This window comes from Lepus europaeus, chromosome 13 (assembly GCF_033115175.1).
Source record: "Lepus europaeus isolate LE1 chromosome 13, mLepTim1.pri, whole genome shotgun sequence".
NCBI classification, from domain to species: Eukaryota; Metazoa; Chordata; class Mammalia; order Lagomorpha; family Leporidae; genus Lepus; species Lepus europaeus.
The window spans coordinates 21,344,649-21,358,232 of NC_084839.1; the positions used below are offsets into that span (position 1 = coordinate 21,344,649).

General features: G+C 42.2%; 1 protein-coding gene across 6 annotated transcripts in view; it reads right to left on the reverse strand.

Moving 5' to 3' along the window:
* ITSN2 (intersectin 2) overlaps positions 1–13,584 on the reverse strand; it is a 176,263-nt gene that overhangs the window by 40,281 nt on the left and 122,398 nt on the right. For 5 of the 6 annotated variants that reach the window (XM_062209048.1, XM_062209045.1, XM_062209046.1 and 2 more), the window contains exons 23-28: positions 12,510–12,577; positions 9,899–10,065; positions 7,571–7,616; positions 7,361–7,482; positions 5,651–5,747; positions 4,324–4,515 (exon numbers count right to left, since the gene is read on the reverse strand). In XM_062209048.1, the coding sequence (XP_062065032.1) occupies positions 4,324–4,515; positions 5,651–5,747; positions 7,361–7,482; positions 7,571–7,616; positions 9,899–10,065; positions 12,510–12,577 (692 nt within the window). The remainder of the gene's footprint in view (positions 1–4,323; positions 4,516–5,650; positions 5,748–7,360; positions 7,483–7,570; positions 7,617–9,898; positions 10,066–12,509; positions 12,578–13,584) is intronic. The other variant, XM_062209050.1, reaches the window with a different exon arrangement.

The following is a 13,584-nucleotide window of genomic DNA, read 5'->3' on the forward strand; positions in this document are numbered from 1 at the left end:
AAGCACATGGAAGACACTCACGGAAAACTTACTAAAGGGATAAACTTCTTAACTGAATAGTGAAAAGAATGTTCATATACAATCGAAAAATACCCTAAAAAGTGAAGTCTAAAGCCCATGGGGACCTGTCCCTTTGAAACCACTGTGTAGGTCAGTATTGACCGCGGGATAACTTATTTTTCTTATTTCTACGTTTCACTGCTGCTGTTACCTTGTTTCATTTCGGGGAGGGCTTGACATTGGTTGCTTCCAGAGTTGTGCTGCCCAGTGCAGCAGTCACCAGCCACAAGTGCTAATGGCTTTAGTTAACTAAAATAAGCAAGAATTAAAAGTTGAGTTTCTAAATCACATCAGCCACATTCCAAGGGCTTAAAGAGCGCACGGCGAGTGGCCACTGCACTGGACATGCAGACTGCTTTCTTCACTACAGAAAGTCCTACTGGACAGCGCTGTTCAGACTGGGGACTTTGTATAGGGAAACTGAGGCTCTGACAGCTTCTCATGCTAGAACAGTAAGCAAAGCATGCTCGTTCAAAAGTAATTTCCATGGCAACTGTGCCCTCAGATAACTAATTCATGTCAATCTAATTTAGGTATCACTCATGTATCAAACATTTACTGACAGCCTACTATGCTGCTGCTGCTTTTAGGAATAAAACGTTGGGGCTGGCATGTGACACAGCAGGTCAAGCCGTCACTTGTGATGCCAGCATCCCATATGGGAGCGCGGGTTTGGGTCCCTGCTGCTCCACTTCAAATGCCTTGGAAGGCAGCAGAAAATGGCCCAAGTACTTGGGCCCCTGCCATCCATGGGGGAGAACTGGATGGAGCTCCTGGTTCCTGGCTTTGGCTTGGTCCAGACCTGGCTGTTACAGTCGCTTAGGAAGTGAACCACTAGTAGAAGATCTCTTTCTCTGTCTCTTCCTTTCTCTCTGTCACTCTTTCAAATAAATAAAACAAAATCTTAAAAAAAATAAAATAAAAATAAAAAGTTGTCATTCAATTAACTTTCTGGGAAGGTTACTTTCCCAGGAGGGCTGCCACTGTCTTGAAGTAGATTTCTCCAAGATAGAGATTTTTACAAATTTACTTGAGGCAGGGAGAAAAAGAGAGGGGGTTGGTGAGAGCTGCTCTCATCTGCTTGTGCACTCCCTACATGCCCTCACGGACTGGACTGGACCACAGCCAGGAACCAGGAACACAACCCAGGTCTCTCATGTGGGAGGCGGGGACCCAATTACTTGAGCTACCACCGCTGCTTCCCAGGGTTCCTGCTAGCAGGACACTGAGTGAGGAGCCACACTCAGAGACGGAACTTGGGTGTGGATGCAGGTGCTTTAACTGCAGGCTAACCACAGGTTCCAGATAGTGATTTTTCTTTTTTCTTTTATTTTTTGACAGGCAGAGTTTAGACAGTGAGAGAGAGAGAGACAGAGAGAAAGGTCTTCCTTCCATTGGTTCACTCCCCACATGGCCGCTATGGCCAGTGTGCTGTGGCCGGTGCGCTGCGCCGATCTGAAGCCAGGAGCCAGGTGCTTCTCCTGGTCTCCTATGGGGTGCAGGGCCCAAGCACTTGGGCCATCCTCCACTGCACTCCCTGGCCACAGCAGAGAGCTGGCCTGGAAGAGGAGCAAGTGGGACAGAATCCGACGCCCCAACCGGGACTAGAATCCAGGGTGCTGGCGCCGCAGGCAGAGGATTAGCCAAGTGAGCTGTGGCACTGGCCCAGATAGTGATTCTTAAATTATCCCTAGAGGGAAACCTGAAAGGACTGTCACAGGACAGGAAGGGAAGACAGGGCGTGGGGCACAGTTCGGTCCTTCCTTTAGAATAGCTTTTATCTATAATTTATTTTCCTCATTATGAGATTTAATCTGAAAACTATGTACCCCCTCCCCAAAAAAAAAAAAAAATAAAACTACATTCCACTACTGGAAAACTAGATTTAAAAACAATAATATTTGAGAAGAGCATCACTGCAGATCGTAGATGCTGTAAAAGCAAAATGCATTGACATACTGGGATGATGCCAGAGGGCCAATGGCCAAGGGTCTTCCAGACAGGTCTGAGAAGCACTTTCCCCCTCAGCTCCAAGATAGATGTCATAGTGTTTCTAGTTAATCAGACAAACTGATTTTTCTTTTCTTTTTGTTAAAGATTTATTTTCATTTATTTTTGAAAGGCAGTGTTACAGAGAAAGGAGGAGAGAGATCCTCTTTCCACTGGTTTACTCTCCAAATGGCTGCAATGCCTGGGAGATGAGCCAAGCGGAAGCTAGGAGTCCGGAAGTTCTTCCAGGTCTCCATGTGAGCACAAGGGCTCAAACACTTCAGCCATGTCCCACTGCTTTCCCAGGAGCATCAGCAGGGAGCTGGATTGAAGTAGAGCAGCCAGGACAGGAACTGGAGCCCATATTGGATGCCAGCCGTCATAGGCAGAGGCTTAACCTGCTAAGCCACAACGCTGACCCTGATAAACTGATTTCTAAGTAATTCCTGTAAACTACCAATTGATCAACAAAGCTTAAAAACGGTTATTAGGTAACCAAAATTGTTGCTATTTTCTTTGCCACTTCTCCTGAGATATTTTTGGGAATATTTAAGCCATAAAAGGGATTCCTCTTAGTTGCTGTATCTAAAAAGATAAAGGGAGGGGCTGGTGTTGTGGCTTAATGAGTTAAGCTGTTGTCTGCAATGCCAGTATCCCATATGGGCACAGGTTCCAGTCCCAGCTACGCCACTTCCAATCCAGCTTCCTGCCAATGATCTGGGAAAGCAGTAGAAGATGGCCCAACTACTTGCGTCCCTGCACCCATGAGGGAGACTCAGATGAAGCTCCTGGCTCCTGGCTTTGGCCTGGCTCAACCATGGTCATGGTGGACATTTGGGAAATGAATCAGTAGATATAAGATCTATCTCTCCCTCCATCTCTCTCTCTGTAACTCTGCCTTTCAAATAAATAAAATATGTCTTTAAAAAAAAAAAGATGAAGGGAAATCCTCTCTCAGGACCAGAGTTACCTTTACAAGCCCTAATGCAGAAGTCACGCACAATGTCACAGCATAAAATAAATTCATAATTGTTGCACTAAATCCTAAGTGTTCTCAGTTTTCACTGGGTCATCATTTACATGGTCTCAGCAACTAGATTAAAATGAAAGGCTAAATCTTTTAAATAATATCACAAGAATGATAAAAAATGCAAATCACGATGTATTTTATAAACAAAACTAAAAAAATCAAAAGGGGAAGAAAAAGTAACACCTACTTATAAAGATAAACAGTTATTCCAAGTACTGCTTATTCTTTATTATTAATGTTGTTTTTCGTCAGCCATAAGAAAGGCTAGGAAACTATGAAGAAATCATTTTTTAAGATTTATTTTATTTATTTGAAAGGCACAGTTACAGTGAGTGAGTGAGAGTGAGAGAGTGAGAGTGAGAGAGAGAGAGAGAGAGAAAGAGAAAGAGAGATCTTTCACCTGCTGAGTCACTCCCCAAATGGCCACAACAGCTTCAGTTGGGCCAGGTCAAAGTCAGGAGCTAGGAGCTTCATCAGGGTCTCCTACGTGGAAAGAGGGGCCTGAGTACTTGGGTCATCTTCCTCTGCTTTCCCAGGCTGTTAGTAGGGAGTTAGATCAGAAGTGGAGAAGCCAGTACTCAAACTGGTGCTCATATGGGGATACCAGCATTGCAGGCGGTGGCTTAACCTGTTACATCACAATGCCATCCCCAAAAGAAATCATTTTACATAACAGCAAATTTCACACTTTGAGATCTAGACCCCTGTTCTGAAAATATGAAATAGATCCTGGACTATGTATTCCTTGTGGCATGAAGAGGCCATCTACAGAATCACCCATGGGAGTTTTAAACAGGTTATTTAATTTGCTTCCAACATAGATAATGTGTTAAATACATGGAAATGAGAAGATTCCAAAACTAATGGCTTCCATCCACTAAAAGGATCATTTTGAAATGGTGAATAGGACAATTACAGGACTAGCTACCTCTCATTAAGCCAAAAAAAGATTAGATGCTAAAGAAAAGCATGGTGGTTGAGGCATGTTGCAGTATAGACATCTGTCATGCCACAGTACCCAGAAGAGAAACTGTACATTTGTCTTCAAGTAAATCTAATATGAAGGTCTGAAGCTGGAAAAAGTATTTAAAATAAAGCAGTATAACTTTTGATCTTCTAAAAAATTTCCTTTGTTTTTCTTTATTTTATATATTACTGTACATTTGCTTTTAGTGCTGAGTTTAAGATCTAATCTACAACAGTCTTCACGTGAGATGAGAGGTAAATAATTTGATATTACTCACACTGTTGACTTGGATCTGAGTCAGTTGTCATCTTGACGTAGTTGGAAGGAAAGAGACCCGTCACCCCATTTATTTCTCCTTGCCACCAGTCAGGATCATCTTTGTTCATCACATTAATAAGTTGTCCCTTGGAGAAATTGAGCTCATCCTCATTATTTGCGACATAGTCATACATGGCAATCACTTGACATACTAGCAGAAAAATGACAAAATAACAAATTAATTACTCCTGCAATAATCAAATGTCAACACTTTCCAAGTTTTTAAATTACTGTTATATTAACTCTTTTTTTTTTTTTTTTTTTTTTTTTGGACAAGCAGAGTTAGACAGTGAGAGAGAGAGAGAGACAAAGAGAAAGGTCTTCCTTCTGTTGGTTCACTTCCAACATGGCCGCTACGGCCAGCGCGCTGCGCCGATCCAAAGCCAGAAGCCAGGTGCTTCCTCCTGGTCTCCCATGCAGGTGCAGGGGCCCAAGCACTTGGGCCATCCTCCACTGCACTCCCGGGCCACAGCAGAGAGCTGGACTGGAAGAGGAGCAACCAGGACAGAATCTGGCGCCCCGACCAGGATTAGAACCTGGGGTGCTGGCGCTGCAGGCGGAGGATTAGCCAAGTGAGCCGCGGCACCGGCCATATTAACTCTTAACATCAGGCTAAAATTTCCCTCTCTCTAACCCTCCTCTCATTCCATGTCTTATGAAAACATGAATTTCCCAACTACAGTTAAAAGCCCAAACCAACTGCTTCACTTCAAGTATTATGGTTTAGCAATCTCACAAGGAAAAACTTCAAGGAGGGGCTAGCACTGTGGTGTGGTGGGTTAAGCTGCCACCTGTGATGCTGGTATCCCACACAGGAGTGCCAGTTCCAGTGCCAGATATGTCACTTCCAATCCAGCTTCCTGTTAATGTATTTGGGAAGGCAGTGGATGATGGCCCAAGTACTTATATTTCTGCCACCCATGTGGGAGACCAGGATGGAAATTCTGGCTCCTGGCTTCAGACTGGCCCATTGGGAGAGTGAACCAGAAGATGGAAGGTATCTCTCTGTCTCTCTCTTGTCAATGTCACTCTGCCTTTCAAATAAATAATCAAATAAATCCTTAAAATTAAAAAAAAAATGTCAAGAAGTGAAATGGTTCGGGCATCAGTGAGCAGTAGGCTAACTCTACACAGAACTTTCAGAAGGGAAGTTGTCAGTGGCACATGACTTTCAAGTAGTAAGGAAAGGGTGTTTGTTTTGCATGTCTCAAAGACTTAGCTAATTTAAGCAGCTGAGTTTTAATAAACTCGTCTAAGAAAAAATACATGTTAATCCACTTCCATACCAGCATGAAAGGCAGGTGTGGTTCTCTCACTACTTGGACCCAGAAGTTTAACATGGCTGGCAGGAAACCATCCCTTCTGTCGCTTTTTCCCTCTGGCCTATAAAATAAGGAAAATAATATACAATTGAAAGATAAGATTAAAACAATCACCTGAGATGTAAATCAAAAATCAGAAAAACTTTGTGTAGCAAAGAATTGAATCTCACTCAGAGAGAGGACTGGCTTTTGCTACTGGAATATCTTGACTGACAAGAGCGTCTAATTTACCCGAGGCCTTTAGGCCATGCTAAATCTAATGATGTGAGTTATGGTGGTTGCCTTAGGTCATGCATTATTAGTTCAGCTCTGAAGGGGCTGGAGACTGAGTTTGGCTGGATGCGCAATCAATGATATCTATGTGATGGTACCCCAATACAAACTCTGGACGCTAAGGGTCTGTCTGGTGAGCTTCCCTGGCTGGCCATACTCTGTGAGTACTGTCACATACCATCATTAGGAGGAGCAAATGCTGTCCATGACTCCACTGGGAGAGGACAACTGGAAGTTTCCTTTTTGGAATCCTCTTGTACTCCGCCCTACATGCCTCTAACCTGGGCTATAATCTTTCATGGAAATGCACTGTAACTAGGAGCATAGCAGCTTTTAATGAGTTCTGTGAAATTATCACAGTGAATGATCAAACTTGGCAGTAGTCTTGGGGACCCTCAAAAGTGAAGTTGGCTTCAAAAGTGAGTGTAGTGATGGGGACCCTTGAACTCGTCAAGTCTCTCAGTCAACGTCCAGAAGACTCAATAAAACAGGCACCTCAAAGTGCTGCTGCATCCGCCACCTGTCCAAGTACTGGGTGGTCTTTCAGGCTCAGAGTTTTCTGAATATATAATCTAAAAGGAGCTTTCTAGAGTTTTCCTAGTAAGTTCAACTCAACTCCTAAAATGGTAAAGCCAACTGCGAACGCCTCTTGGAATTTTGTTAATAATCAGGAGGCCATAAATTTGTGGTGAGCTTTGTCTCTCACTTAGTTGGGTACACACATCTTCAGAGTAAATCAGAAGGTGGAAACTCACAGGGCTATTTGAGAAGATGCTGAATTTGAACCCCCATTTTTCTTTAGGAATCCTAAGATTCTGATTAAAGAATGAAGCTATGTTTATCCTCCATATTATAATCACATATCAATCTTTAAAAATATAATTATAATGTATACTTCTCCTCATCTTTTAACCCTAAAATGCTTTTTAGTTTTAACTAGTAAGTAAATTTCAGAAGGGAGAGAAGAACCCTCTTTGTGTACAAAATGTGCAAATACCACCTGTCAGTATTTTAGGAAAGTACCAGGCTCATCTGTCTGCACTTTCCTTCCACAGCTGCCTCAGAGCCTAGTGACACTGGGAGACAGTCCACTGGGTAGTATTTTCTCAGTATGGGCCTAAATCGTGCCTTCTAGACAGTCTACTGCGATCTGGGGCTATTCCAGGCAAGGTTGGTGCTATGTTTTCCTTCAAGGTGACCTGTGGTCTTTTAAGGGACACACTACTGGAAAACAACTGTCTTTAGAGAAAATTATTCCCCCATTTGTTGTTTTATAATAGCAATTCAACTGTGCTAAAAATGAAGACATTACTTCTAAGTGCTAATGACTGTGGGTGATCTGAAATTTTTAATCTTTTTATTATTTTAATGCTAACATTGGTAGATATTAAAGAATATTACCTGTAACTCCCCTTGCCACCACCCACTTGTATTTTTCTTCAGGATTAATATTAACTGCCCTGGTGCAAGGCTAAGTTGTTCAGAACCAGAAGCCACATACGCTGAAGTTACTTGAGCAATCTCTGAAAAGAAGAAAAACAGGCGCTATGAGTCCGAGACTGCAGCGGAACAAATACCGCAGCAATTCTTCAGAACCGCCGTCACACGTACCGGGCTTTCTGTTTGATGTTCCAGGTTTGCTACCACTCCCAAAGCTCTACAAGAAAAAGATAAGCTGTTTTATCATTTCCAACAATCCAGATATAAAATTACAAAAGTTATCACAAATCAGAGATTTCTATTCCCAAGGATTCTTCTTTCTTTAAGTTACGACCAAAATAACAATGACCCTTTTATTAACTAAGTAAGTGAAGAATAAATCACTTGGGAGGTATAGTCTTTTTTTTTTTTTTTTTTTTTTTGACAGGTGGAGTTAGACAGTGAGAGAGAGAGAGACAGAAAGGTCTTCCTTCCATTGGTTCACTCCTCAAAATGGCGGCTACAGCCAGCGTGCTGCGCCGATCCGAGCCAGGAACCAGGTGCTTCCTCCTGGTCTCCCATGCGGGTGCAGGGCCCAAGCACTTGGGCCATCCTCCACTGCCTTCCCGGGCCACAGCAAAGAGCTGGACTGGAAGAGAAGCAACTGGGACAGAATCCGGCGCCCCAACTGGGACTTGAACCCAGGGTGCCAGCACCGCAGGCGGAGCCGTGGCGCCGGCCTAGGAGTACATTATATCCAAGTGGCTGATGCTGTCAACCATTGAAACCAGATTTTCTGAATCTTTCCTAATTAGTAAACATAACTCTCCAGGCCAAATAGTTCCCATTCACTGGTTAGCCTCAACATCCAGCATATGTAACCCATATATCCTGGATATGTTAAGGCATATGTGAGTTTTACTCTTGCTTTTTCTACGGGACCCTGACTCATTTGAAGTTCCTGCTGAATAAGCAGCAAACTGACTGAACCTGACCTAAGAACAAAAAAAATCTATATAGTCACAAACAACTATGACTTATGTTTGACTTTGAAGGATAAAATGGACCAACATATTTACCATTTTTAGGAATCTGAATAAAAACTTGAAGAATTTGCGTGCATGTGTGTGTGTGTGTGTGTGTATACATAGCTGCAGTAACACTACTGAGCAGAGCTGGGCCAGTGTTGTGGCCCAGTGCGTTTAGCCACCGACTACAATGTGATGCCAAACCTGAGTGCCAATTTGGGTCCCAGTTGCTCAACTCCTGATCCAGCTTCCCACTAATGTGCTTGGGAAAGCAGCAGAAGATTGGCCCACATATAAATGAGCTCCTGCCTTAGATGTGGACGACACCATTGGAGTTCCTGGCTTCTGGCTTTGGCCTGGTCTAGTCCAGGCTGTTGCAGCCATTTGGGAAGTGAATCAGCAGATGGAAAATGTGTGTGTGTGTGTGTCTCCCTCTATATCATCTGCCTTTCAAAGGAAGTAATTAATAAATAAAGCTTTAAATAGGTAAATAAAAATAAAAACGGGCTGGCGCTGTGGTTTAGAAGGTTAAGCTTCCACCTGCAGTGCTGGTATCCCTTATGGGCACCGGTTCAAGTCCTGGCTGTTCCACTTCTGATCCATCTCCCTGCTGATGTACCTGAGAAGGCAGTGGAAGATTGCCCACATCCTTGAGCTCCTGCACCCATGTGAGAGACCCAGAGGAAGCTCCTCGCTCCAGGCTTCAGATCTGTGCAGCCCTGGCTGTTGTGGCCATTTGGGGAGTGAGCCAGTGGATGGAAGATCTCTCTACTTCTCCCTCCCCTTCTAACTCAACTTTTCAAATAAATAAATAAATCTTTAAGAAAAAATAAAAACTGTGAGTGACTAACAAAGTGTACCTAAAACATTTCTACTACATACGAGAGTACAGTAGTGGTTGTAGGGAAAAACATTTGTGTGATCAGCAGCCATCTTCTGCTCCTTTCCCACACACACTGGCGGGGAGCTGGATTGGAAGGGGAGCAGCTGGGACTCCAGCTGGAGTCCATATGGGCTGCTGGAGTTGCAGGCAATAGCTTAACCCATGGTACCACAACACCAGCCCCAGTAATTTTTGAGAATATAAAAAGTTGGTGAAATAGAAAGTTTGAAAACTTCTGCAATGCATCATACTGGTAATGGGATGAAAAGAAGTAGGAAGAGAGAGCATAGGATGAGTTACATGAATGTTAGAGCCTTCAAGATTTACAAATCCTTCCAGGTGGTCCTTTGTGAGCTTCTCTGAATCCAGAACCACTCCTCAGCTTCAGTTATCACAAGACTCAGCCCCACCTGTAGTGCCTTTTCTAAAATTTCATTAAATCCTGTCTCCTTTTTTTCTCTAACTAGAACTATAATAATCCCTATTTTACTGGAGCTACCTCAAGTGATTTCCTTGTAACCACAACAGCCCAATCAAACATAATCTCTGTTTTAAGTATGAATCATGATCACCAAGAATGGAATGATTTTCATAGTAAAATGACTCTACCTCTTGATCTTTTGGTTTGACATAGTTTGATGGAAAAATTCCAGTTCTATCTCCAATACTTCCTGTCCACCACTCTCCATCTTTCTGGGTGACCAGTATTTCTTCACCTTCAGTGAAAGTCAAATCTCCTGGTTCTACACTTGAATATGGGTAAAGTGCTATATATTCTGTAGGGAAAAAAGCAAAGAGAAACAGATTTTTGTTGTAAGATTACAGAAGTAAAAGCAGAAACTAGGTTACTCTCCAAGATTTTATATAAATATACTATAAAAGACTTTATGCATTAAGGAAACCTAATATTCATATAAAGATCTAAAGTTAGGGGGCCAGCACTGTGGCATAGTGAGTAAAGATGCCGCTTGCAGAGCCAGCATACCAACTGGGCACTGGTTCAAGACTGGCTACTTGTCTTCTGATCCAGTTCTCTGCTATGGCCTGGGAAAGCAGTAGAAGATAGCCCAAGTGCTTGGGCCTCTGCACCCACGTGGGAGACCTGGAAGAAACTCCTGGCTCCTGGCTTCGGACTGGCCTAGCTCCAGCTGTTGCCACCATTTGGGGATGAACCAGCGGATGGACAACCTCTCTCTGTCTCTCAACCTCTGCCTCTGCCTTTCTGTAACTCTGCCTTTCAAATAAATTAAAAACAAAAAGATCTAAAGTTAGAAAAAGGAATAAAGCAATTATTTTATAATTCTTCAGACAAAGGTTATTTGATTTAACATAGAGCTTTTCTTTTTTTTTCTAGTTGTTTTACTATTATCACAAGGAATTAGTCAAAACTATAAACAGATATTACACTCCTGTTTTACAGATAATGGAATGAGGCTCAATGAGAGTAAGTAAAATGGTTCAAAACATGTAAAAAAATTTTAATGTTTTTATGCAAAAGATATTTTAATCTGCTAAATTATTTTCTCTCTCTTTTTAAAGATTTATTTATTTATTTGAAAGGCAGAGTTAGAGAGGCGAGGCAGAGAGAGAGAGAAGGCTTCCATTTGCTGGTTTACTCCCCAAATGGTTGGGCCATCCAAAGCCAGGAGCCAGGAGCTTCTTCCGGGTCTCCCACGTGGATGCAGGGGCCCAAGCACATGGGCCATATTCTACTGCTCTCTCAGTCCACAGCAGAGATCTGGATCGGAAGTGGGGCATCAGGGACTCAAACTGGCACCCATATGGGATGCTGGCACTGCAGGCGGTGGCTTTACCTGCTATGCCACAACACATTTCTCTTTAATTCTTTAACACACATAGCTATGTAAATGCCCAATATCCAACAGATTGCAGCACTACAAACCAGCTCAAAGCACTTCCTGGCTCAGAGTTAATGCTCAACAAATATTTGCTATGAATGACCTTGAGGGAAATGTCTGAATTTATATTGGCTTTGACTTCGTTCCTGAGATTACTGCTAAGAAGAAACAGTCAGTAACTATTTTTAATGTTTTTTCTTTCTTTTTCAGTTTTAATTATATGAGTACCTGACAACATGGAATTTGGTCTGTATGTCATAAACTGGAGATGATCAGAAATGTCATCTACAGCCTCCTGACTATTCACATTCCTAGTATCACTCAACTTAGCTGATTCAACAAAAGCAAAACGATCACAAGGTTGAAGTATGCTACAGTTTGAAAGGTCCTTTCCAAAAGGCTCCTCAGTAATCCCTGGGCCACGTCACAGCGCTCACTCCACTCATTCCGTAATACACCTGTGGTTTCAGCCTGCCTGGTGACCTGGAGGGCCTTGCACTTTCACCCCAACTTCTAGGTCCATGCTAATTCCTCTGTCCAGAAGCCCTTTCTCTTTCTTTCTCTATGCAAGACCCTACCCACTATTTAAGATAATGCAACCTCTGTGGATTCTTAGGTCCTACTCAGAATTAAGTTTTGTTCATTCAGTTTAGAACTAACCAAAATTGTGTACTTATCCTTTTCATTCTATGAGCAGTTCGAAGAACGTGTTTTATTCATTCTTGCATCTTTCAGTCTTTAGCACAAAATCTTCAACACAGATTATCAAATAAAATGTTTAATTTACCATCAAACTGATTTTGAATAAAACATGGTTCAACTATTCAACTATTTTTATAATAGGCAGATGCTTTTCATTTATAAATGTATAGAATTATTAAATCAAAATATCTGAGATTAGACAATATTTTTCATCATATTAACAATATCAAAATAATGATTCAAAGTCAAAAGGCTATAGAGAAGAAGCTCCTGTCAATATTTATGAAAAGATGTGCCCTGATTTCAAACCCCATTTAGTGATATATATGGCATACTATAATTAAAATGCAATTTACAAACAACCAAATGCACTGAACTTTCCTTACCCAAATGAATTATAATAATTACTGCAATAGTTCTTATTTACTGCGTCAGTCTATGCTGAGTTGTTACAGCACTGACTTTCTAAAAGTGCCAAGTATTTTCAGCCATATTTGTCTGTATCCTCAACATTCATGTGAAAGAGGCAAGGACAGGTTTTCTTAACCTTATCTTAACACTAAAGTCTCAGAAACAGGGAGAATACAACTGTGTGAACTCAGATAATTAATCAGTAACTAAGACAGTCTCATCTAATTTACAAATTGCCAAAAGCTTACCTTCTCCAACTGGATAGGCTGTGGAGGCAGGCTTCTTGTTTACAGCTGCATACAGAGCTTCTGGTCTGCCAAACACACACAAACAATAAACAATAGACACATGCAGGCAAAAACCAAGAAAGGGGACCTGATGAATACAGCAGGCATTGGTGCTTTTTCAAATTAAACCCAATATTGTCTCTGTATACAGACCAGAACACTCAAGTGTAACATCCTCCTGGATGAATGACTGCCTGGTCATAAACTTCCACGTATTAAAAAATACTAATGTAAGGACAGGCATTATGGTGCAGGGATTAAGCCTCTGCTTGCCACCCTGCATCAGCTATTGGAGTGCAGGTTTGAGTCCTGGCTACTCCACCTCCAACTGAACTCTCTGCTAAATGTATCTGAGTCCCTGCCACCCAAGTGGGAGACCTGGCAGGAGTTCCTGGCTCCTGGCTTCAGTCTGGTCTGGGCTGTTGCAGGCATATGGGGAGTAAACCAGTGGATGGAAAAGGTCTCTCCCCCCACCCCGCCTCTCCCACATCCCTTCTCTCTCTGTCACTCTTTCAAATAAATAAATCTTTTTAAAAATGTTAACGTAATTTCAAAATAATTTAAACAGTTTTTCAAATGTGAGATAATTTGCCTGCCTGAACTTAGACACCACACATTGGTAAATGGGCCATCTTTCCCTAAAACATACATGGGGTTTTGCTTGCTTTAGGGAAAATAAAGGCAATACCTGAATTTTATTATTTGCTTAGAGCATACTACATTAAAAATAACAAAATAATGGAACTTATACCTCGGAACAGGTATAACATTAATTTCCATTTCAAACCCTAGCCCATTCAAAAATCTGATGGAATCATGTTTAAGAAGCAGACACCTGTAGGATGCCCAGGGCTCCTCAGGACCAGTGAGCAAATAGTACAGTGAGGCAGCTTTCAAGCCAACTGAAAGTGAGCCTCGCGGTGGCCCCAGTGGAAGCACTGCCTGTCTAGGGCTGAATTCCCCATCAGTATGGGCTGACAAGGCAGGTCTCACACACTAGAAGGAATTCGCAAGTGAATCAAAGCTAGAAAAATGC